Source organism: Protobothrops mucrosquamatus, unplaced genomic scaffold (genome assembly GCF_001527695.2).
Source record: "Protobothrops mucrosquamatus isolate PMUCROS unplaced genomic scaffold, P.Mucros_1.0 scaffold3401, whole genome shotgun sequence".
NCBI lineage: Eukaryota > Metazoa > Chordata > Lepidosauria > Squamata > Viperidae > Protobothrops > Protobothrops mucrosquamatus.
Window position 1 is genome coordinate 52,900 of NW_015389382.1, and position 26,353 is coordinate 79,252.

The 26,353-nt window shown below is 36.8% G+C and overlaps 1 protein-coding gene across 1 annotated transcript in view; it reads right to left on the reverse strand.

Annotated features, from left to right (window-relative positions):
• Positions 1-26,353, reverse strand: part of TRPC7 (transient receptor potential cation channel subfamily C member 7) — a 147,814-nt gene that overhangs the window by 29,863 nt on the left and 91,598 nt on the right. The window contains exons 4-6 of the mRNA XM_015826952.1: positions 26,107-26,323; positions 22,158-22,391; positions 9,639-9,903 (exon numbers count right to left, since the gene is read on the reverse strand). Coding sequence (XP_015682438.1) covers positions 9,639-9,903; positions 22,158-22,391; positions 26,107-26,323 — 716 coding nt within the window. The remainder of the gene's footprint in view (positions 1-9,638; positions 9,904-22,157; positions 22,392-26,106; positions 26,324-26,353) is intronic.

Sequence of the window (26,353 nt, forward strand, 5' to 3'; positions counted from 1 at the left end):
TATCCTAATCTGAGGGTCTCTTGATATGTTTGATTGTAACCAATGTTTTGTTGGTTGGGAATGTTGGAAATGCCTCCTTAAAAGCTCCCAAAAATGCTATACTAGGAAAGGTTAACTTAGAGATTTAGTCTAGATCAGACATGTCCAACTCGTGACATCATGTGACGTTGCACGGCGTATCGGAACTTTTTCCCCATTGCTGGCAACGGGGTGGGCACAGTTTCCTCATGTGGGCCGGCAGTTTGATACCCCTGGTCTAGATGATAGCTGTTGGTCTTCAAGCTGTGGAAATGTGGAATTTGATTTTGCAAATCTATCCTCCTTCAATATAGTCTTATTTAGGGGTATCACTGAGACACATTTTTGGGATTAGAAATGTGAATCTGGACGGCTTTCATTTGTACCCTGAAGACAAGATCTTTTTACAACTTTTGAAATCTGCCGAAACACAAAAGAGAATGGAAACAGATTTGGAAAAGGGTGTTTTCTAGCTTGGGATGGGAAACAATCTCCATGGCTTTGCGTGGAAAATAGCTCAGCTCATGCTTTTTATCTCATTCCAACCACAGAGATAAAACCACAGCCTTATAGCAAATCTCTAAGGATCTTTTTTCTCATTCAGTACAAAACGCCAAATGCCCACAAGGTTCCATTATATCCAGAAAGTGGAAATTGTGCAAAGGACTCGTAACTCAGCTACTATTTGCAAAGCCTTCCAGACTTCAATAGCAGTTATTGCATCAATAGCTGTAGCCCCATCTGGTACTTCACCCCCAGATGTCACCATGGTTGTCACCGTGGTTGAGTAGTCAATGGCAGTAGCATGTCCAGAAGGGTAGCTACTTCAGCTAATTCAACAGTTTATTTATTATGAATTGAAGTAAACTGAGGTTCACAAAACCATCTGAATTTAGCATGTTGTACTAATATTCAAGTCATTGTCTGTTTTACATCTTTAATAACCGCCCTCTATCTTTCATCTTCAGACTATTGTGAACTATAACCCATCCCAACCACAAGGAGACACCTGTAATGGCATCTTCTTTGAGATAGGCAAACTTTTTCTGACCAATGGCTCAATCCATTTAGTACTGTTTTATTTATTTTTCTTTTCAAGTGCATATCTTTTCAAGTTCAAATGATAAACAAGATACATTTGATCTTAGCCAAAATGAGAAGGTTAAATATGTCTTACGTAAGGAGAGAAAGGAAGAATAAGATGAACAAGACAGAGGAATAGATGAAGGGGGGGGGAGTTTAATTTGGTCAATTTGAGCAAAATGAAATTCATCACAGAGCAGAGGCTTTAAAATGTACATTAATAATAGCCATCTGTGGAACAGAAACACTTAAAAGAGATCATATCAATTAACAATAAGCATTCCAAAGTTATGTCAACTAACAATATAATAAAATATTGTGAGAACAAATCTCAGGTTGCCTGCTAATAAAAAAAAGAAGAAGATATAATAGCTTCATATTAGAGAAATTAAAATGAACCATTCTTCCATGGCTCAGAGAATAGAGAAGATGAGAAAAGCCCAGATCTTTACAGAGGAGGAACATTAGATGGGACTTATTGATGTATCAACACAGTGAAATGACATTTTTAAAAGTCTTCAAATTAATGGATCTGATTTGTCTGACTATTCAAAGTGTTGAGGGGGAGGGTATACAAAGAACAGAGATGCAGAACGAGACAATAGAAGACCCCCAGGAAATTTTCTCAGGTAACATGGTTTGACATTCATCAAATGCAGGGCATGGTAACAGAAAGCTGTAGTAACAAAGAGGACTCTGAGGCCCCAACAGAAATACTAAACAGAGGACAGAACCAGAGGACAAGCCTGATGGGAGAGATATGGCAAGATTCCAAATAAACAAGAGAGATGTTTCTCTTTAGACTGTAAAAAGGAGCCTTACCAGTTGTCCAGCACATGAGACAATGGTTTCTTTTGGATGGAGCAAACCCCTATAAATCCACCAATCTCCAAAGAGGTAGAAGAAACCCACTGAACCTCAGTGGCTCAATCCCTTCTTTGAAATGATTTCCTGGAATATAGCAGGAAGCAGTTTATAGCACAAGAACCCCACCTTTAATTATAATATAACAGATTTTAGTGTTGTATTCCTGCAGGAGATCTGGTGCAGGGAGAAATACATGGAGATGGAATATTATGCAGTCTCCATGCTAGCATCTGTGAATATAGGTAAGGGAGCAGTCTACCAAGCTTTGTGCACATGTGTTAAGCTGTACTATCACCAGCCAGAAAGTATGCACTTACAGCATTAATTAAATTTAATTGATGCAGTTTATTGATAGTGAATGTATATATCTGCTCTCTAATACTAAGCTTTTAATTAGCTGCCTATGGGACACATATCATTCTAATAATGATTCCACCAGCTCCCAATTAAGACCAAGTATTTTCCTTGCTAGAGGGTAGTTTTAAAGACTTCAGAAATAATTATAAGGGTCTGAATGTTGCCAAGACATTCAATAGCTTAGACCTACTGAATATGGATATAAGCGAATACTATCCAGGGGAATATACAATACATATTGGGCAGATAGGATTATGAGTACTTTAGATTATGTGGCCAGCTTTCTCAACCTCATAGATTTAAGATGGATAGTTATTTAGAAAATGACAATGTATCATTGCTCTTTGAGTTAACTCCAATGGGGCAAGATTCAAGGAATGTTCCTCATCCTGAAAGGAAGGTGAGTGTCCATCTCATGACTGAGATGATAAAAGAAAATTGATGTCCTTATGAAGCCTGAATTCAGAAAAAATCATCTTGATTAGGTCATTTAAAATAGATAAATAGCTAAGTTGGGATTATGCTGCTCCGAACAGACCCAGTGTGCAATCAACTTCTGGACTCCTGAATCCTGTTTAAAAAGGGTTAGGGTTAGGGTTCCTGGATCTTAGAGCACAACTCTAAGTCAGAGGTCCCCAACCTTTTGGGCACCAGGGATCAGTTCCGTGGAGAGGTTTTTCCACAGACCGGAGGGTGCGTTGTTTTGTGTGCTGCCTGCATCTCGTGGATGGGCCTTTGCTTGTTTGTGTTGCTGGCATGCTGTGGCCCGGTACTGGTCCACAGACCAAGGGTTGGGGACCCCTGTTTTAAGTTATTCATGCACTGATCACCTCCTGAATGGACTACAGTAATGTGCTCTACATGGGGCTGCCCTTGAAAAGTATCTTGAAGCTTCAGCTGATTCAAAATTAAGTGGTGTGGGCATTTATCTGTGCTCCCAGAAAAACATATGTTACACCTCTGCTCCGTAGGCTGCATTAGCTGCCAGTTTCCTTCTGGGTCCAATTCTATAAAGACCTTTATGACATGGGACATGGGTTATCTGAGGGACTGCCACTCCCCAAATTATAACAGCCCACCCCATTAGATCTGGCAGAGAAGGTATGCTGCAAACGCCATCTTCCAGGGACTTGCATTTGGTGGATCCCAACCACATGTCCTATCAAATCCAGCAAGAGAGTCATCTTGTGGGGTCCTATTAGTCAAGGAACTTCCTTTGGGGGGACCCAGGAGGAAAGGGTTTTTTTTCTGCTGAGGGATGCACCCTTTAAAATATCATTCTACGTGACATGAGTTTGGTCAATTTGTTTTTGTCATCAGGCTGAGGATCCCATGGAAATGAACAGCTTATTAAATCATTGGTATAACCTTGAATGCATTCTTCTCTATTCCTTGCAATTCTGTTTTTAATAACTTTAATAACTTCTAACTTTAATACCTTTTAACTGTTCAACTGATAATGGTACATCAATTACTTAGTTTTAATTGTATACCCTGCCCAGAGTCACATGCAAGTGAATAAGTTTAATAAATAAATAAGTGTTAACACACTGGCATATTATGAGGCTTTGTTACAGTGACTTTGAAGTTTAGCAAACAAGTTGGGAAAGAAAGAAATGAGCAGTACTTGTATGTCCCTGACAGAAGTTCCTGATTTGATCAGAACTGAATCAAGGCTAAGAGAAAGCTGATAGCTGTTTATCATTCTTACAAGATGAATACTTTGCAAGTGCCCACCCAACTAATCTTGCAATAAAAATGCTTTTAAAACAGCTGATTACACCCAAAATAAGGGATGCTATAATACTATGTGGAACCAGCTGTTACAGCAGCAAAATCAAATAACTCTTCCACTTTCTGGGGATTAGGGCCCATTTGCAGGCACTCAGAGCTTCATGCTCAATTTCTCATATTCCCTCAGCAAAGTGGGAAGAAATTTTCTATGCAGACAGATTGATAAAACATCTCCCAGGAGGAGCATTTTGGATCTTTCCTATGCTGACTGCAGATCTATGGATAAATACACAGCACACCCAAAATCTATTCTTTATGCTGCACTTAAACTGACCTTGAACAGTATCTTCAGAAATAAATAAGCTCAAAATTTTATCAGTTGACCAACAATTGCTTACCTCGTTTATAAAATGCAGGAAAATACTAGACTGAAGATAAGAAGTCATATAGGAGATCAAATATCTGAGTCTGCCTTACCAAGAGAAGGATCAAGCAAGGCTGCATTTTTGCCCCCTTATTACTCAACATTTATATGGATGCTATTAATGATTATCTGATAAGTAGAAATCCATCCACTGAATATTGCATGCAGATAGCAGTACTACACTACAAATATGATGATGAACATATCACTGACCCCAGTAAGATTAAGTAGGATCTTTTGTTCTGTCTTCCTCTTATATTTGGATTATCATTTATAACTGAACTGCAACATAACAAAGATTATGGAGTTCTCAAAAGACCCCAAAACCTGAACTGAACTGTAAGCCACCCAGAATCACTGAGGTGGGCAGCAATATAAATTAAATACATAAATTAATTCCAATGGGCATACCTTTAACCCATTGACTTGTTTTAAGTATCTCTGGAGTTTTTGTTTTTTTAAGTCAAATGGAAATTGGAAGCCTACTTCTTACATGCGTCCCAATATTCTGCACAATATATTTCAACCGTCATTAAATTCTTTGCAGTCAAATCTTTTCCTTGCAGAGCAGAATTAGGGCGAGAAAGGCATCTCTGCTCAGATCTATCTAATCCATGTTTTAAAGACGATGTATAACATGTAGCTAAAATTAAATTTCCTACCAGAAAAGCTGACCCTGCTAAGATTGGCAGATTCTTTTCATTGCCCTGGAAAATTAGGATAGAGCAGAAAATGATGCCTTGTGAGCTTTCTTCTCAGATGCTTCTGGGAATGAGATATGACCACACGAGGGATCCTGAAACACAAACTAAATCATAAGGGCAGGCAGGAAGATCAACTGAGAATTTCTGCAAACATGGTAGTGAATCCCCTAGGGCAGGGGTAGGCAACCTCGGCTCTTTTATGACTCGTGGACTTCAACTCCCAGAATTCCTGAGTCAGCATAGTTGACTCAGGAATTCTGGGAGTTGAAGTCCACGAGTCATAAAAGAGCCGAGGTTGCCTACCCCTGCCCTAGGGGTAACCCACAAATAGCTCAATATCTTAAATTTACTCTCCCCAAATATTGCAGAGTTGCTTGCTTTGATATTCCCCATCAGCAATCCTGAGGGCTCATCTAAGATCATCCCATGTAAGGAGAGACTCTCCACATATGGAGACATGTTTTTTAGAAATTGTGATTGCCTATTTTCTTCTATACTGTTAGCTGCACATACTCATGGAACTTTGCTACGATAGCCTCTATGGTGCCAATCTGTCAACCTCCAGTCTGAGTATCCAAATAAAGTCCAGGATGTCTTTCATATCTGAAGATCTTACTGATTCTGAATGCTCCAAATGACCTACATGTATAATGTCTACTTGAAGATAAGGATCCAAAAATGACCTGGCAAGGAGCAAATTTTTTTTGAAACAGCATGCTGAATGTGGAGATCAAGAGGGTGCTTAAGGAGCTTCAAATTTAACTGAACATTGCACCATTTTTACTCTGTAATATTGCTAGATTTATGGGGCTGACCTGTAACCTTAATTTATTAAAGAATTTAATAAATTACTTATCAATCAATGGGCTTAAATATTAAATATGTGTTTTAAAAGTGCATATTAAAATCATACTTTAATGCTTAGGGATTCTATTAATTAAGGTGTTTTATAGGCATATCGAGAGCCAGTTAAGGCATCGGGCTAGAAACTGGGAAACAGTGAGTTCTAGTCTTGTTTTGGGCACAAAGTCCACTGGGTGACCTTGGGCCAATCACTTTTTCTCAGTCTTAGGAAGGAGGCAATGGCAAATCACTTCTGAAAAACCTTGCCAAGAAAACTGCTGGCCTGTGAAAATTGGACATAATTGAACAGAAGAAAAAAAATGGTACTTTATCATATTTGATGACAATAGTTTTTTAGCTTCTATTTTTTTTACTGTCTTCTTATTTTCTATTATATATTGTAATAGTATATACTATTATATAGTATATATAATAGTATATACTATTACCATATATCTTTATTTATTGTCACTATATAGGAAATAAATTTAAGTTGTAAATATACAGGTCAATAAAGGCTATTCAAGCAAGAATGATGTTACTAATATTCAATTATTATTTGGGATAAGCCTCTGCTGGCTAATCTGTATGGTCATTTGGGGATCGTAAGATAGACTGCTGGATGCCGAGACATTACTTTTTTCAGAAATATCTCTGAGCTGTGCTATCTTATCCTAAATGCTTGCTGATCATGTTTATTCTTGCTATTCTAACTTAGCTTAACATATACCCATGGTGGCAAACCTATGGCACGCGTGCCACAGATGTCACTCAGAGCTCTCTCTGTGGGCACGCGTGCCATCGCCCCAGTCCTAGGTCTTCAGCTGGGTTTTATAAAACCTTTTCGCTTTAGGCCTCTGCCACCGTGTGCAAAAAAAAAAAAAAGTTCAATCAATCAATTTCAACTTCTCGTGGGAAAAAAAAGATCTCACAAAGTTGGAATTGATTGAACTTTTTAGTCCCACCCAGCCTGCCATTACCACCACAGCCACGCCCACCCAATGAGCCACACGCACCAAATGGGCCATGCCTACCTGGCATCCGATGATACATAAGTGGGTTTTGGGTTGCAATTTGGGCACTCGGTCTTTAAAAGGTTCGTCATCACTGGTATATACTATTCTAGTGTCCATTTCATACCAAATAAGGTACACATAAGCCATTGATTTCCATGGATTTCAGACAGCTTAATCCCATGTCAGAGATATTTAACATTATTTTTTGCCTAACAAGTAATTCCCAATTTTAATATATACTCCCTGTTCTGTTTTTATTTAGGATTAAATTATTGTAGATGATGCTACTGTTGTTCATTTGTTCCAAATTATCTGATGTCATGAATATCAAATCAAATATCAGAAATAGATGGAAATATATTTAAAAATGTAAATATAAATATTTAATTTTAAATATTTAAATATGCATGCATGTTGGTGTTTTCTAATGGGGTGTGGAGAAGATATTAGGGTGACAAACAAGCCAAGTGATGAAAATGAAGTTTTTGCACAGTCTGGTAAATTGGGCAAAATCTAATCTAATGCCTATCTATCTTTCTCTTTGGAGATTATGTAACATATATATAGAACTTTATGTTTCAGGAGACATGTCTCTTATGTTATTTCTCATCCAGGATATAAAGTTCTGTATGCAAATTCCAGGAACAAAGTTGTTGATATGATATTTCTTGACCATAAAAAAAAGCAAAGAAGTCCTCACAGACTATATTTGTTGTTTTATACTTAATTACTTAATGACCAGAAATCAGCTTGCCATACATACAAACTGGAATTCCCCAAATCATTTTTAGAATGATGAACTGCAGCAATAAGAAGGTTCCCCCCCCCACAAAATGACAGTTGTAACTGCAAATCTGCTCCCTTATGCATCTTCTTTAGGGAGCAGTCTTTAATTACAGGATTAGATGCTATTTTCCACTTGCAACAGCTGTCAGAAAGAATACGTGCACACTGGAGAATAAATTAAGGGAATATTGGCTGCTGAAAGTCTGATGCTGCCTTTTTTCAAGGCATGGCACTGTCGTGGAAACCCTCGCCTTATATGTAGGCATACACAGGCGGTTGCATTAATATAGTACAAAACATGGGGTGACCTAGTCAAGATATAAATAGATGGGAGGCCAGTTCCAAATAGCTCTCTTCTCTCCCTCCTCCCTCCTCCTCCCTTCTCTCCTTCCCTTAAAAGAAATTTTAAGGTATTTCATGTGATTATGATCTAGTGAATTCATTACAGCAAAGTCCTATGGACCTGTGTTGGCGTAGAGGTCATCACCTTCTTCACAGCCAGCTACAAGTTTGTCACTTTTCAACTTTTATAAAAGATTTAACTCCAAAATAGCCTATAATCAGTGCTGAACAATCTAAAGCATATCATAATGCATGCTCACACTGTGCTTTTGCAAGAACACAAGAGATTTTGTAAGGCTTCCTGGCTTTGTGAGCATTTTCTTTTTTAAACTTTTTAATGATGAGGTTGGATCTAAGTTCCCTCTAAGGGCCATGTGGCTGATCCTATAAGTTACAAAAAACACCAACCTGTGAGAAAACTGACCTGTCATATAGATGGGCACTGCAAATTATTCTAGAATAGATGGAATAATGGTTTGGGGAAAGATAGAAATAGATATATCAGCAATGGCATGCAGCTTTTGTTAAGCACCTTCATTGAGAAATGACTTTTGCTGTGCTAATACATTACATTATGTTATGTATTTGTTTTTTATATATTATTATGTTATATTATGTTATATTATTGTATTGCTTTGTATTGCTTTGTATTGCTTTGTATTGCTTTGTATTGTATTGCATTGCATTACATTACATTACATTATGTTGTTATGTTACTACATTGCATTGCATTACATTACATTATGTTGTTATGTTATTATATTACATTGCATTGCATTATATTATATATTATATCTCAAGCCCTGGGGTAAATAATTCCCTCATTCTCAAAATGTTATAGCTTTCCTTGAAGCACTATAGAATACCCGATTAACAGTAAAATGGTATAACATTTGATATCTGAAAAGGATATGCATATTAGGACATATCATCTCCGTCCACCAAATTGTTTCTTTAATGGTGCAGGATATATCTTCTGATGCCCTATTTTCCATCTCTATTCTGTTGCTGCTATCTTCCTTTAGGATTGGCATTGATAATTTCCTACAACAGTGTTTCTTTGCCTTTTGAGATATAGATAGATAGATAGATAGATAGATAGATAGATAGATAGATAGATAGATAGATAGATAGATAGATAGATAGATAGAAGATATAATGGTTGGTACTATTTATGTCTCCTTGTTTTTGTGTTCCTTTGATCTCATTTTATCAATTAAACTGTTTTGATGTTTGCTGATGTCTAATATATAAATATCAAACTATATATGCTAGCTGAACAGAGTGACATGTATTGGTCTGATCTAGATAGAGGGGTTGGCTTGGAATGTGTTGAGTGCAAAATAAACTGGATATTACCCACAATAATGTTCCAAACAATGCTGGAATACATATAGTCTGTAATTCTATAGAATACACATAACAGCAGTCTGGGGAGTCAAAACCCATGCAGTAGATACTCACGTTGTAAATGCTGGGTTATATTTTGCACCTAGGTAGTATGAGTAAAGGTTGAACATTCCAATCATGAAGGCGAGAAACACCATGATAAAGATGACCATGAACTTGAAGATGTCTTTCACAGTTCTTCCCAAAGAAATCTGGAGAGGACCAAAGCTTTCATTGGCTGGGAGAATGTAAGCAATCCTTGAGAAACTGAGTACCACCGCTATTGCATATAATCCTTCTGATATGATCTGAGGATCTGAAGGAAGCCATTTGCTCCTGGCTAAAAGAAAACACAATAGGCAATATATATAATTAATAATGAAGATCCAAATCAAAAGTGAGAGGAGGGAGATGGTGAAAGGAAGACTGAAGAAGAAAGGCACTATATCTTCTTACTGATGGAGTTCTTACTGTAGATGTTACTGACGAGTCTCGATTTCATCCTTGTCCTCTGTTTCTGGATATTTTGGATTAACTCTTCCTCTTCTTTCTTCCCCTCTTACAAAGTTAGAACTGTAAGATTCCCGAGGAATATAAAGGGTTCCATCCAATGTAGATTAAAGAGCAGAAATCTCTGATCTACCTGCTGTGAAATATCTTGCTGAATTCTTTCTTTCTTTCTTTAGTAATCGTCACTAAGACTATATTGATCTAGCCTCATGTTAAAGTTGCTTGAGTTGTACTGCTTGAATTAAAGTTGCTTGAAACTTTTTATATTTTAAACAAAATTAACAAAAAAACATGTTAATGCATCTCCATGAATCCAGAATTTTGGCTTATAGGCCACCAATACATTTGATGAATAATATCCAAACTGGTTTCCAAGATTTTGGATCTTAGTCCTTCCTATATTATATTTTTCAAAATGACTGAATAGTTTAAATTAACTCATTGTTTCTTTTACTTGTTTTACTCTGTTATTTTATCTCATGGATTGCAGCCTACCCCAAAAACCTCTGGAAAGCATGTGAAGCTACAATTATTATTTTAAGTAAATGAATAAATTATATGGTTTCATCATCATTCTGATTGTTTCATTAAAGCAGTATCTGTCATTGTCTTCTTAGTTTTAGAAACAACCACCAGCTTCCTTTGAGTTCCTAAATATTCAAAGGTTAATTGGGGTTGTTGTGCTGAATCACCTTTGTCTTGACATTAATCACATCAGACTCTTCCTCCTACGGGTTCTTAAGGACACTGTGTGAAGCTCAGCAAAGAAAATCTTTCTGATCAGGCTACCCATTAAACAGGGCATTTAGAAAATGCTAGGTTCTTGCTCATACAGAACATCTACATATTCAACTGTGTAGACAAAGATTCTTTTTTGCAAAGTAGATTTCTCTAAATGGAGGCCCATGAAGAAAGGCCACTGAACCATATCTTTCAAAGATCCTGGAGCACCAGGCAACTACCAGATGACTAGAAAAGAGCTGATGTAGTTTTCATCTTCAAAAAAGGAAAAAAGATGGAACCATGAAACTACAGACCTATCAGCCTGATATCAATACCTCCGAAGATTTTGGAAAAGATAATCAAGTAATGTATCTGTGAACACCTACAGGCAAATAAAGTAATAACCAGAAGCCAACATGGGTTTGTCAAAAACAGATCATGCGAGATAAATCTTATTGCATTCTTTGACAATGTAACAAATTAGTGGACTAGCAAAATTCTGTGGATATAATTTACTTGGACTTCAGTAAGGGATTTGATAAAGAAGACCACAACTACTGCTTAATAAGATAAAAAATGTAGGTTAAACAGCATCACTGCCAGATGGATTCATAACTGATTGACCAACCACACTCAACAGAACTGTATCTTCATGGAGAGAAGTATGCAATGGGGTACCACAAGGCTCTGTCTTACCCAGCATTCTTCAATATATTTATAAATGATTTAGATGAGGGGATAGAAGGGTAACTCATCAAATTTGCAGATGACACTAAGCTGGTAGGAATAGCCAACACTTCAAAAGATAGTTCAAGACACAGAAGGATCTTGACAGACTTCACTGCAATACAAATTCTCTGGGCACAAGATTTTTAAAATGCAGCTAGTGCATTTTAAACAGTTTGTAACACCTTGCTTTTTTTTCTTTTCTATGTTTGAAAAAGACATATTTTGAATCAAGGATTTTGAGGCTAATTTTCATGCCAAAGGAGGCTAATTTTCGTGCCAAAGGAGTCCAGAGATTGTGTACAAAACAACCCTCTTTGAGTTAAAATTATATTTAATTCTAAATATAATTTTAACTTGAAGAGGGTTGTTTTGTACACAGTCTCTGGCCTCCTTTGGCACTAAGAGTAGCATTAAAATAAAAGATAAATACCATTTCCATCATGCCTGAAGCAATAGGAACATCAAGGCACAAGAGCCACAGATTTAAAAATTGATTTGAGGGTACATTATTTATAAGGAAAAGATAGTGATAGAGCATCTGCTTTATGAGTAGAGCTTCATGGGTAATCACACCTGACTGATCTTGTCTAGGCTGTGAGCAGAATCAGTCTGGTTAGTGCTTGGATAAGAGATGCCAGAGAATCCAAGGGATGTAGGCTAGCTAGAGAAGTTGAGGAAAACATCACTAAGAAAGTGATGGCAAATTACCTAATTAAAGCTGTCTGGATGGGTCCATCTTATCCACAGGCTCAAAGTTGACTGAAAAGCACCATATCTTTTTCTTGGGGCAGAGCTGAAATTATAGGTTCTCCACTACCTAACAACTTAGAAATCAAAGTGGAATAAGAAAGCAGCCTGTGCTATATTCCCATGAACACTGGTTTGAGAGGGGAGCATTGCTTGCTGGAAACTAACACAGATGAGTCCTTGTTACTAAAATAGGAGCCAGTGAAAGCAAAATGGACTTCATGTTCAGGTAAAGATAGTAATAGTAATAGCACTTATACCACTTATATACCACTCCATAGTGCTTTACAGCACTCTCTGGTCAGTTTACAAATGTCAGCATATTGCTCTCAACAATCTGGGTCCTCATTTTACCGACCTCAGAAAGATGGAAGGCTGAGTCAACCTTGAGCAGGTCAGGATCGAACTCCTGGCAGTGGGCAGAGTCAGCCTGCAATGCTGCATTCTAACCACTGTGCTATCACAGCTCTTAAAGATGTCACTAATTCCTTCCCAAATGTTATCCCTTCAAAATCTGCAGCATTTTTTTCTCTAATAAGTGAATTCTTTGTTCTTCACGCAACAAGGGGAAAGGATCATTGAAGCAAGCCTTGGGGAGCATTAAATAATGTTGCTGAACTAAGACAGATCACAGTGCCCAGGACATCTTAAGGATGCCATCCAAATATATCTGATGGCCATTATGCTGATAGCAGAGCATACTCACATCCATGAAAGTCAATTGAAATTATGTGCCAGGCTACAGAAAAGAATATGCTGATACAGCAGTAAGAAGTTAACAAGTCAGGAGTAATATAGCTACCATAGAGTTTTAGAAAAGAGAAATCTAGTTCCTGGCTATATAAAAAAGGCAGTGTCTGAGGAATATGATAAACAAAAGTGTAATACATAAAACCGGAAATCATAGACTGGATGGAACATCGCAAAACAAATAGGCAGAAGAAAGAGACAAGGCTGAATACTCTCCTTTTATTTGCTCAATTTATATGCTAAATATAGGTTAAAGGAGGCTGGTTTGAAAGAAAATGAGTGTTGGAGAAAAAAGCATCAAAAACGTGCACCATATGGATGATGCTACCTTGATAGCTGAAAATGCAAATGATCTGCAAACTCTATTGACAATAGTTGAAGACTACATTGAAGAAAAAACAAGAGTAAATATAAAGAAAATTAAATAAACGATCAAAGTTAGGTAATCCGACTTAGATAAGACAACTAAAAAATTGAAATGGTGGATATTAAAGATTTTGCTCTCTAGGATTGACTATTAACATTTGCTGCAGGTTAGCACTGGGTGAAGTAACAATAATGGAAAAATATTCAAATGCTTTATAGGTATTTAGAATTATGTAAGCAATATATTTTGAAGAAGCAAAACAAAAAGAATATAAATGTTTCTGGATGCTGGTGTCGAAGAAGCCTCTTGAGAATTCCATGGATAAATAGAATCATGAAATAAATCATTCTAGAGTTCTCCCTTGAGACTCTTGAAATAAATAGGCTCAAAGTATGCTATTCTGGACACATGATGCTTTCTTGAGAAGTCTATAAGACTAGCAAAGTTAAAAGGAAAGAGAAGATCAAGGTGGATCAACACAATTATAGTGATGGGTATACCACTGAAAGAACTAATGAGTCAGGGTGCAGCCAGAAAACCCTTGAGAAATTCTGTCTGTGTGGTTGCTGTGAATCAAGACTGACTTGATGGCACAAAAGCAATAAAGTCAACACCAAATATAAAGAGAAATGTCCAAGTAATAATTTTGTCCCTAAGCATAAATATCTCCAAACAAGACATTATCACCTGAATTTTACATAGGTTGGTTATTCTTTAGGCAAACCATAAACCACACAGTCTTGGCCAGTTGAGGTATTGTTTGATACTAACTGATGCTAAACAGCAATATAATTGAATAAAATTGTTGGTCATATTACATCACAAACAGCAGATTTTGTTCTTAAAAGTACAGTAGATTAAAGTTTCAGGAAAATAAATGCCTACCTCTTATTCATTTAACCTGTGTACTATTTTACACAAAAAATATGTTGGGTGGCTGTTCTGAAGAAAAATGATGGTTATTGAGATGGATACCATGCTGCTGGCTTTCAGCTTGCTTCCACTTATTAAACCCTATTCTAGCCTTACGTTTTGACATCGTTTAAAAAAACCCTTTCCCTGTTCATTTCAACATCTTGCCCTACGCTCTTGGTTCCCATGCATAGCAGGTATGTTGTGCTACCCCTTTCTTCCTTTGAAGTCTCTCTCAGCATTCATTTTTTGTGGAACCTCTTTGCCTTAGTCTTCCTTCTCAAGAAAGAAAGAAAAAAATTGTCGAGGAACTCATATTTGAGATTGTAAGTGTGAATACAGAATATTGACTATTATGTGCATGAAGCTGTTTGCATCTGTCACCTTTATGTTTGTAGTTCCCTTTTCTCGCTTTCCTTGATTGCCCTAACACAGAGAGACAATTTTACTGCTACTAATTCTGACAGGTGAACAGCCAGAATGATCTTCATAAACAAGCAGCATTTGAAAACACATGAAGTATTTATGATAGACAAGCAGTTCAGATTCAGATTCTTCTGAAAAAGCTTCAAAAACTTAGAAGCTCCTTAACTGAATTGATGACATGGCAAAGTTCAATAGAAGCAAAAAAAAAAAGGATGCACAAATTTCAGAGACAAGATCACAGTGGTAGTAGAGCACATTGGATTAGAAATGGAAGGGAGATGTTAAAATAAAAATCATGGAGAAAGTAAAAGAGCATTGAATCTGTCATATTCTTTCATATTGGCAGAATATTAACTAAATGTATAGTTTCATGATACAATATTGTTTAATTTTTTAAGTCTTGGAACAAAGTATAAATTCAGTCTTATATTTCCAGTACACAAGAGCTGTAATTATACAATTGTGTCACAAGAGGGAGATGAGTACCACAGTACAATATGTATAAAAAAAATAGTTTCAAACAGCTTTAAAAAAAAAGGAGGCAGGGGAAATAAAGGGGGTGTAATGAATTAGCATGTCCTATTTGTTTGATAACTCTTTTGCTAATTGCATCCCTGAAGTTTTGCTGAAAAGTCTTATTTAAAAACACCTATTTCTGGGTAGTGTCTGAGTGACATAAATCAATACTGCTCCAATTGCATTGGATTGCAACAATTATGCTCTCTCCCTGATCTGTATTTTTGCAGCTCACTATAACAATATTGTCCTACTCAAGCATTATGCAAAACAGGAAGAATTTTAGATTAGCAATCTTTTGTATTATCTTCTCTCAGAGAGAAAGCGAGAGAGAGACAGAGAGAGGTACCAGAACATTTCAGGCCAGCTGAGCATTTAAGGAATAAAACAGACTGGTAGTTTAAATTGTGTATGTGTGTGTGTGTGTGTGTGTGTGTAATCAACATCCTATTAGCGCAGCTTTATTTCAAGCCTTCTATGTATTTGTAATCACTAGACCATTCATACAGGTAATTCTTGACTTACGATCATTCATTTAAAGAACATTCAGCGTTGTGACAGTGCTGGAAAAAAGTGGCTTATGACAGTGTCCATGCAGTCACATGATCAAAACATGGGTGCTTGGCAACCATCATATATTTACAATATTTGCAGCTTATCAGAGTCACATGATCGCCATTTACAACTTTCCCAGGGAGTTTCTGACAAGCAAAGTCTCTGGAGAAAGCTGTATTTGCTTAACAACCATTTGATCTGCCTAACAACAACTGCAAAAAAAGTCATACAATTGGGCATGACTCATTTAACAATCTCATTGTTTAATGACAGAAGTTCTAGTCCCCGTTGCGATTGTAAGTTGAGAACTACCTGTATTAGAAAAGAGAAAGTAAAGAAATAAAATATTCAGAGCTGCCAAGAATTTAGAGCATACTGAAACTGAGCAAACTCACATTAGACAAGAAGGACTTCATGTAGCATTGCCTGGAAATAAGATTTATGACTAGGAGATAGAAATTGATCTTCTAACTTGATGTGGTCCAATTTCATTGAATCAGAACCCCACCTGGCAAAGGATAGGACCCACAAGAGAGATTCATCTTCTTCTTCCACAAATGCTTCTCAAATCTGTTACATTCTTTCTGCATGCCAAACAATGGTGTACAGGAATTAAGATTTAGTATAAGCTAGATACAGCCATGCTTGAATTTCAGTCCACAGTGAAGGAAACATGACTGCCTTCCAATTTGCAAAGCCTAACATGAGGAATGTATTGTAAACCTCCCTCAATTTATTTTTTTCCTTCTATCTTTCTTCCCAGTTCCTATTCTTGGCAGTGGTAATTCTGCATACAAATGTTATGTATTAAGTGGGATAAACTGCTGGGAACACAAACTAACACTTATATGTCACATGTCTAAATAACTAGCATCCCAAAGTGCTGTGTTTCCATTGTATATTGAGCCCGTATCATGGTTATGTTAATTAATTATGTAGTTGGATAGTTTTTCTTAGCTGCTATATATGCTATTTATAACTTTATTGTTTTTTAAATCTTGCTTTAGGTATTGTTAGCTGCCCAAAGTTGGGTATTTGATATGGGTGTCTGCATAAATTACTTAAACAAATAAAATGAGTTAGGTTTGGCTTTAATGTGAGGAAATTATTTATTCTACTTTCATAGCCTTCTATAGTATAAATCACAAGCTTGGGCAGTTCAATAAACTATAAAAGGGGTAGGAGTTTGTGAGATCTGAGTGGGAAGACTGTTCCACATGACAGGGGCACCTGTGTCATGTTTTCTAGGTTCTGCTAGATGGCACCATTTAAGGGAAGGAATATGGAGCCCATTCATCTGATCAGATCTAGTGGAACAAGCAGATATCTTCAGGAAGCAGCAGTCCTGAAAATTACCTGGCCCTGTGCCATTTAGAGCTTTAAAGGTGATAACTAGCATCTTGAATTGCACTCAGATAAAAAGTGGAAGCCAGAGAAGCTTGCACAGCACTAGCTCATTAGAGACAAACCACATTGTGCCCAGAACTCTATCATTATGTTCTGGATCAGCTGTAATTTTTATATTGTCTTCATAGATACATGCCCTATGTATTGCAAATAAGCTCCTAATATGAATGTGGGGTTTCATTTGGGATTTTAACATTCACAATCTTATGTTCTTTCCAAGGAGATGGATTGGAAATGGCATCCGGCAGCAATCCAAGGCAAATACAAAGAATACCTAATCAAGAAATATCATCTAGATATTTTTTGGTTTAATCACATCCCTATTCACTGTTGAGTTTGCTGCCCATGCTACAATCAGCTGAATGTTTTACTTCCTGCCATTAATAGCCTAGGAGGCACTGCTCCAAAAGTGATATATGTGCTGTGACCTGTGAAATGTACATAACACCTAGCTATGAATACCTCCAGGTCTTTTTTTATTTTGAGAAAACAAGTTAGATGCCTTCATGTTTAAGTTACTTCCAAATCTCAACATTAACCAAGTTTAAGAGATTTGTCCTCAACTCTTTATTGAGGATGTTTTACTTGTATGCAACTGAATGGAGTCTGCATTTGGATTCTGAATATTCCAGAGATGAATAAAACCTTTCCAAAAATGGAACTATATATTTTAATTTGCAAAGATAATTTGAAATTTTTCTCTATTTGAACAGCCAATTTAAAGATAATGAATCTGAAGGGAAAACTTTGAAGGAACCTTGAAGTTATTCATGCTTTTCGACAATGGTGAATAGTAGGGTTTTTCCAGTTAAATCATAGTTATGACTTCTAGATGTGTATGCACAGGTAATACTTTTTTGGTATGTTTATGTGTGCCTTCAAGTCATTCTTGATTTCTGTCAATTGCCTGGACAAGTTCCTGAAGTTTAGTTTGATGAGGTTGTGAAGCTTGTGTACTCTGAGCAGGATGAAAGCTATACCAGAGGTTCAAACATACTGACCAGGTGTCATCAGAGAAGCCAAATAAAAAGTATAAACAATATGGTGAGACATAATATAGAGAAAACTGTACCATATTGATTGTCTCCCATGTCAATAAGGATCATGCTAAGTGTTCTAGTTCTTGGACATTTGACAAGTGGGCTACAGAACTCAGGACTGTTGGCTGAGCAACCAGGGCCAGTAACTGCAAGACTATTGGAAGAAAAAGTGTTTATCTATCACAAATATACAAAGATTGAAAACAAAGAAATGAGCTGCTGTTTCAAATCAAGTCCAATGAAAAGAGGATATTTGAAAAGAATGCAGCAGTTTGGGAAAGAACAACATCCACATCAGAAGTAACAGAACAGAAGCTAGTGAATAATCAAAGATGTATAATATGAAATAAAGTATTCACAGAAGTAGAATTGGAAAAATTACAAAAGTCTCCCTAGAGCAAAGAAATTGAAGCCTTGCCACAAGTCACTAGGATTGTAGAGGCAAACCAGGAGAAGTCAGCATTAGAGGAAGCTAGAACACCTATGGAACCGTTTTCATTCCCAAACCAAGTCCCTGTTTCTCTGCCTTTTCCTCAGAAAACATAAAGCCCTCTAAATGAAAAACAAGATGAACTGAAATAAAATCCCTGAAGATTGTAACACCACAAAAATAACAGAATAAGATCACCTACATTGTTCCAAAGGAACAACTAGCACAAGTACTAAAAGATGCCAATACTGTAATATCAAATATAAGCACCAGATCACTGCAAGAAAAAAACCAATTAATGTACAGCATGATCAGATGCAAACAAGCTAGAACAGATGAAAGAAAAGAAGCTGATCAACAAGAAAATCAAAGAATACCTAATTAAGAAATATCATCTAGAAACAAGGAAGATCAAGAAAACACTGGAAATAATAAAGCAGCAAATAACTGCCATAGCCAAGAACATTAGCAGATATAAAGATTGGATTGTACAGTATTGGCAAAATTTCCAATTTCAGTAAAATCAAACATTTCTACCAATCTGTCAATGAAGAAACTGCAATGAGCTTGTTAACAAAAGAAACAGTGCAGTTCTGGGTGCAGCTATGAGAGAACTAAAAGAAATATAATAAGAATGCAGACTGAATAAAGCAGGTGGATAAGAATAAAAAAAAGAAACTGAAATCAAAGAACTTGTAATAACAGCAGAAATGGTGGAGAAAAGGGCAAGGAAGATCAAGAATTGGTCAGCATCAGGTGAAGATAAATTGATTGGATTTTGGTTGAAGCATCTAACTCAGACATGTCAAATTCATGATGTCACATGACGCTGTGCTACGTATCAGGGCTTTTTCGCCATTGCCGGCAATGGGGTGGGCGTGGTTTCCCAATGACATGTCCGGCCTGTGGGCCGGCAGTTTGACACCTCTGATCTAACTGGTCTTCACCTCTCATTGCCAAACAGTTTAACAACATACTGGAGTTGAAGTGAAATTGAAGATTGTCTAACATCTAGTAAAACCTACCTGATAATGAAAGATCCAGCAAAAGGGGCAGCATCAGGCAACTACATGCTAATTATCTGCTTACCAAAAACTTTCAAATTGCTAATTGGCATGATAGATGAGGCAGTCCAACAGAAAACAATCTCTTTCTATCTGACCCCCCCCCCCCAAAAAAAAAAAAAACCTGCCCAAATAGCAGAGCAACAAAAGATCAGCTTTTAACTGACAAAATGATTTTGGAAACCTGTAAGAGAAGAAAGACCAACTTTAATGTAATTTGAATTTAATACAATAAGGGAATCAACTCCCTGCCATATGATTTGATAATCAAGTCCCTAAAAATAACAGGAGTCAGTAGAAACATCAGAAGCTTGTGCAAAGATCAATGGCACAATGGGAAAAGACAGAACTACTGCCCAATGGTAATAGATTGGGAGATTAATATCCAGAGAGGAATCGTTCAATGAGACTTATTATTATCCTGTTAGCATTACACTAATTTCTCTGTCAATAATACCAAGTAAATCAGACCATGGCTCTCACACATCAAAAACATCTTCCAGGCTATCTAACCTCCTTTACATGGACAATCTGGAGCTGTATGGAAAAACACCATCTGAAATAGAATCATTACTCAACACAGCCCAGATATAGAGCCAAGATGTTGCAATGAAATTTGGGCTGGATAAATGTGCCACTCTTACAATCATTAGGGAAAAAATAGTGAAAACTGAAGGAATCCAGATGCCCTATGGAAACAACATCAAGAGTCAGGATGAAGACAATCACTACAAATACCTGAACATCTTTCAAGCTGACAACATCAAGCACACTGAAGTCAAGAAGAAGGTTGGAAGTGAATGCATCATGAGAGTGAAAGAGATCTTAAAATCCAAACTCAGTGGAGGAAATACCATCAAGGCAGATAATACCTGGGCTATTGCAGTCATTAGATACACAGTTGGAATAGTGGATTGGATTCAAGCAGATTAGAAGCCCTAGATAGGAAGACCAGAAAAATCATGACAATAAATCATGCCCTTCCTACACATAACAGTGCTGACAGTCTCTACTTATTAAGGAGCATTGTTGGGTATGGAATGTTGCAAGTATATCAAATGGCTAAAAAATAAAAAAGGGCATTGGGAGAATATCTGAAGGACAATGAAGAAGCTACACTGAAGCTGGTACACCCGGAAGGCTTACTGAATACTGATGAGGCCAATTTGCCTACAAGAAAGACTAAATGAGGAATAGAAAAAAAGACATGGCAAGGCAAAGTATTAAATGCCTAGTACACGGACGTGCATATGCGCGCACACACATACACACAAACACACAAGGCCTAGCTGGCAAAGCAGATAACAAGAGCAGGAAAGTTGAAGAAACAGTCAGAAGGGCTAATTCTGACTGCACAAGAATCAATCAATCTGTTTATTACAGCTATAAGGCCAGACATAATCAAAGTATAACAGCAGTGACAATTTTACTTCCATATTTACAGAATATAAAACCATCAAACAATCAATGTAATATAATCCAAAATTCTCAAAATAAAACATCATATTAAATTTTTTTGATAATGGTGCAACGTATTGTGAAAATGGTGGCACAAAATTGGGCAACCTGAATTGATATTTTCGGATCCTTATCTGAAAGTAGCAACTTTAGATAAAATTAATATCCCCTGCACAAGAACAAATTTGTCTTAAGAACATATGCATACAAAGACAGAGTTGAGAAGACAGCAAAAGAATGCCAATGCTGCCCATGCAAAGAAGTTCAAGAAACAGTGGACCACCTTGTTAGCTGCTTGCAAATAGATTGCACAGACAACAGGATGAGAAAGTAGCAACAATGGTGCATTTGCACATCTGCAAAAAATACTATTTGCTTGGAAGCAAGAATTGCTGGAACTACAAAACAGACAAAGTAATACGAATTGAAGAAGCTAAAGTGCTCTGAGACTTTAGAATTCAAAAAGACAAGCACCTGCCAGGTAACATTCCAGATTTAACAATTCTCGATAAGAAAGACAAAAATGTTTGGATATTGAATATGGCACTACCTGGGAACAGCAGAATGGAAGAGAAAGAACTGGAGAAAATCACACCATACAAAGACCTGCAAATAGAAGTAAAGTGACTATGCTCAAAGAAAGCAAAGATAGTATCAACATTAATAAATGTCTTGGATACAATCACAATGCATCTGGAGCATCATTTGAACACCAGCAGCATTGACAAAATTATTTTCAATCAATTGCAAAAGGCAGCTATACTTGAAACAGCTTGCATCCTATAACAATAACTTTAACACCATCAAACAACATCTGCCTATCCCAGATTCCTTGAGATGAAGGGTGGATAAAAATACCAAATCCAGTCTAAAGATCTGGCTGATTGTATGCAAATCATATTAATATTTCTTCAATGTTAACCACAGTTTGAAAATAATTAAGAAAGAACGCTTTCTTACCGTATGTGAAGTAGGCAACCTGAGGAGGAAGGGTGACGTTATTGAGGTCATTGTCTTGGACAAAGAGATCCACATATTGTTGTGCTTCTGAGGCTTTGAGAAAAGCCATGAATCTGGCAGTAAAGGAAGCTGCAAAAATAGACAGCATCCCAAAATCCAGCAAGTTCCAAAGATGCATGACATATTCACGGGGGCCTTCTTCCCAGATTTCTTTGCATTCAGACCATATCATTCCTATAATGGTACACAAACACAATCAGTACCCAATCAGTAATAGCTCACATAATGTCATCCTTCAGCTTTTCCACCACATACTGTATGTATCAATATTAACTGTGGCATTAAATATGCACATACATTTTATTCCATTTGTATTTTCAGTCACTTTTTCCAACAGTAGATATGGTTCTTTTTATTTTGACCTAACAAACCTATGCAGTTTAAATCACCCAATAAGCTTCAGGCTTGAGTTGGGATTTGAATACCTCTTTGTTCTTCTAATCACGCTATTACAATACATTATCTTTCTCCTTGCTTTTCTTCCCAGATCAACCTAGTAATAAAAATAATATTCCTTGGACCCTCACTTCAACATAGATCTTCTTAGAATGCAAAATATAGCTACAAGAGCAATCTATCTTATGTCACAGAAGCTGTTACAAAACGCTGAAAACCAAGGATATATTCAGTATAATGAATGCAGTAATATATATAGGGGTTGCATTCAAGATTGACAAATGTCATAAAGACCAGAAATATGTATAAGTCAATAATAGGCATGGCCAAGGTATAAATAGGGCAGATACTACTATTCTCCACATTATAATTACCATTGCCATCTCTATCATTATTATCACTAACCTCATTATCCTGCTTATTATTTTGTCACCAGTTCTATTTTATGTAGTTATATTATCATACATAATCAGTAGTTTCATGGTTAAATAATAGCCAATGTTACTGTTGCTGTATATATCTCCAGCTGCTATTGCTGAACCCATGTTATTTATTTTCAAACTCTAGCCTATTATCTTTTATTACAATGGAGACAAGAAGCCACAGTATCTCCAGTTGAATACTCTATGCTCTACTGGGTTTCACAGTTGAAAGAAACTGTGGTTTAGAAAGAGAAGTATCATTTCAACTTTGGAGGGTTTTATTTAAATTTTGAAAGTTTTCTCCAGAAATGTATCTATCCTCTCCTGTCAAATGAAGTTCATTGCAGGCAGGCCTTAATTATTTAGGAAGGGCCATCACATCCAAGAAGTCAGCATTATCAATAAAGGAGAATATTAGTAGCTCAGGGTTGAAATGAAGGGTCCTTTGGTACTCCCTGTCTTGGTGTTTCCTTGCAGATGTTTCATTACTCAAACTAGGTAACGTCATCAATGCTAGTGATGTTCAACTAGCACTGATGATGTTACCTAATTTGGGTAATGAAACGTCTTCAAAAAAACAACCAAGCTCAGAGAGCACCAAAGACCTCTCAAGCCATCATTACTTCCCATACTGTAGTACATCCTGGGGACTGAGGTTGATGGTGGCTTACTCATATTTACTTCATGCAGTCATGGCAGGGATAAGATGTCACCCAGGGTCTTTCTGATTTGTACTCAGTCTCTCTCCACTACCTTCAAATAATTCCTTGATTCTTCCTAGCAGTGGAATTATTTGGAACATACAATAGGTCCTTTCAAGTTCAGCTCATGAGCCGCAATAGCATAATACAGAACATACATTTGTTCAAGTCTGAATCTTCTCTCATCTGATACTGAGCCATGAAAAACCCCTGTCGTCCCAGACTTCTGGCAACCATACTCAAAGAAAAAATAAGAGTGATCATTTTGAAAAAGCCACCACTTCACAATTTGAAGGATTCTGGTAGAGCACGGGTGTCAAACTCGCCACGTCACATGACATGTTACAACGTATCGCAACTCTTTTTGCATTGCCGACAATAGGGTGGGGGCAGCTTTGGTATGATGAAACCGGCCCATGGGCCAGCAGTTTGACACCCCTGTCTGGAGAGTTGTCTGAGAAAGATCTTTAATTTTACTTCAACTCATTATTGACCAGTGTCTTATTCTGAGCAATTGTTTGATATTTTGGGAGGAATATTATTTAGCCATCCTAAACTTTATTAGTTTATTTTATGGAGGAGACCCAATGAGTTAATATTTTATATTTCTACCTCGGGTAGCTTCCTCACAGATGGGAATAGGCATCCATATACCTCTTCCTTATGTACACACATTGCTCAATATAATGCCTCAAATTTGGTATTTGTAAGAATAATTACAAATCAATCATAGCAAAATCAATCACACCCAGGTCCCAAATCAAAGGATGGCTGCTTAAAATTCCTGGTATACGTTAACTTTCATAGCAATTTAGCTTGCTTACAAAAATTCTACCAAAAATTATGTTTTTTCCCATTGCAGCTTATGGGAAAATAAAGTTCTGTTTTCTAAATCTTGCTCTGATTTGGTGGTGTAATGGGATTGCGTTATCTCTGGAATTACCTAAATCAGTCTGAGCCATTTCTAAAGCTTTGGATTAAGCCTCTGATTCAGGCACAGCTTCTTGTAGTTATTTACTGTTCGCTCCCTGCAAATTTTACAGTGCTGAAATGTTTTATGACCAAAGAATAGCTTACACACCAAAAATGTATTTTTCATTCAAGTTTATTTCATTCTGTTCAGTACTAAAAAAATTGCTTTAGAGTATCGCTTTTAATTCACTTCAGTATAATAAAAAAAAATACAGCAAGAAAAAAAATACATCTCTTATATCGTCTGTACAGAGGAGGAAGATGATTTCACGTAGAGACAAAAAAGAATATATTCTGTATATTGTGGTTGTAGACAGCAAAAGAGTTATTTTCTCTAAATAATAAATTCCCTGAAGACATTTTAATTTGATTTTTAAAAAAATAAATAATCCATCCTGCTATTCATATTTTTAAGGCTTGTCAATTATTCATTCTGTTAAAATATAGTATCTCACTACTGTTTAACTTGTAACTGCATGAATGTATTATTTTCTTTACTTTTCAGTTAGTGTATCTAATAGTTGGAGCTAAGGTTGGTGTCAGTCCTTGAAAAATAATCCTCAGTTTAGAGCAGCAGAGGGCAGCATGTGGACTTCCAGATGTTGAATTACGGTACATCTCTTATCAATTGGCTACGCAGGGTGGGGCTGCTGAGAATTGTAATTCCCCACATCTGGAAGCTACTTGTTCCTCCTCCCTGCTAAATGTATGAGATAATTTCTTAATACTACTTCATGTGAACAGATTAGGAGACCACCACAGTGACATACCCAGTTGGAGCTTATTCCACCCAGTATATGTGGCAGTATTTGAAAGGAAACATCTGGTCTGAATGTTCTCATGATTGTTTCATCACAGATGGCCACAATAGGCAAATCCACGTAGAGCACTGGTGTCAAACTCATTGCGTCACGTGACGTGTGGGGTAAGTGCGGCCTGCAAATGATGCAACCGGTCCATGGGCTGGCAGTTTGACACCCCTGATGTAGAGGATTATTTTTCTTGTGACTCTCTTAGTTTGGTATAATAAAATATTGGCAATCAATAGATGATTTCTGACTCAGTCGGTTCCGGTTCATTGACCCTTCAGCTCAGGTTTGCTATCTGATATTACAATACAGATTTTCAAGATTTTACCATAAAATTTGGTATAGAATGAAGCACTACAGAAATATGAGACATATGATAGCCAAAGCAATATAGCCATTTGCCCCTCAATCTAGGTAGGTGGGTATTTTTGCCTCATCCAAAGAGTGCCTGTATGAGAGAGGAAGGGAGAAGAGTCCAGCAAATATTTCTAAGAAAGCTGGATCCACAAGTTATTATAGACCAGTAATAATTTGCAGTTCTCCACTAAATCTGTGAATAGATACTATACCAAAGTAAAAGAAAACTTACCTAAAACCCATTTCATGATTAGCATTTCTGTCCATGAAAATTGTGTTGTTTTCACTCTAAATATTTGTTTGGGGTGATCCATGGCAGTTTCATTGGGAAGCAGCTTTACACCTTCAAATCTGTCGGAAGCATTCACTACTAGCAGTCCAAGAAAAATTGTAAAAGAAACAGCATGTGCCACAAACTTCATAAAGGGGCTTCGGAGTGTACGTCCCAGCTGAAACAAAAAATAACCATAAGTTCTTTT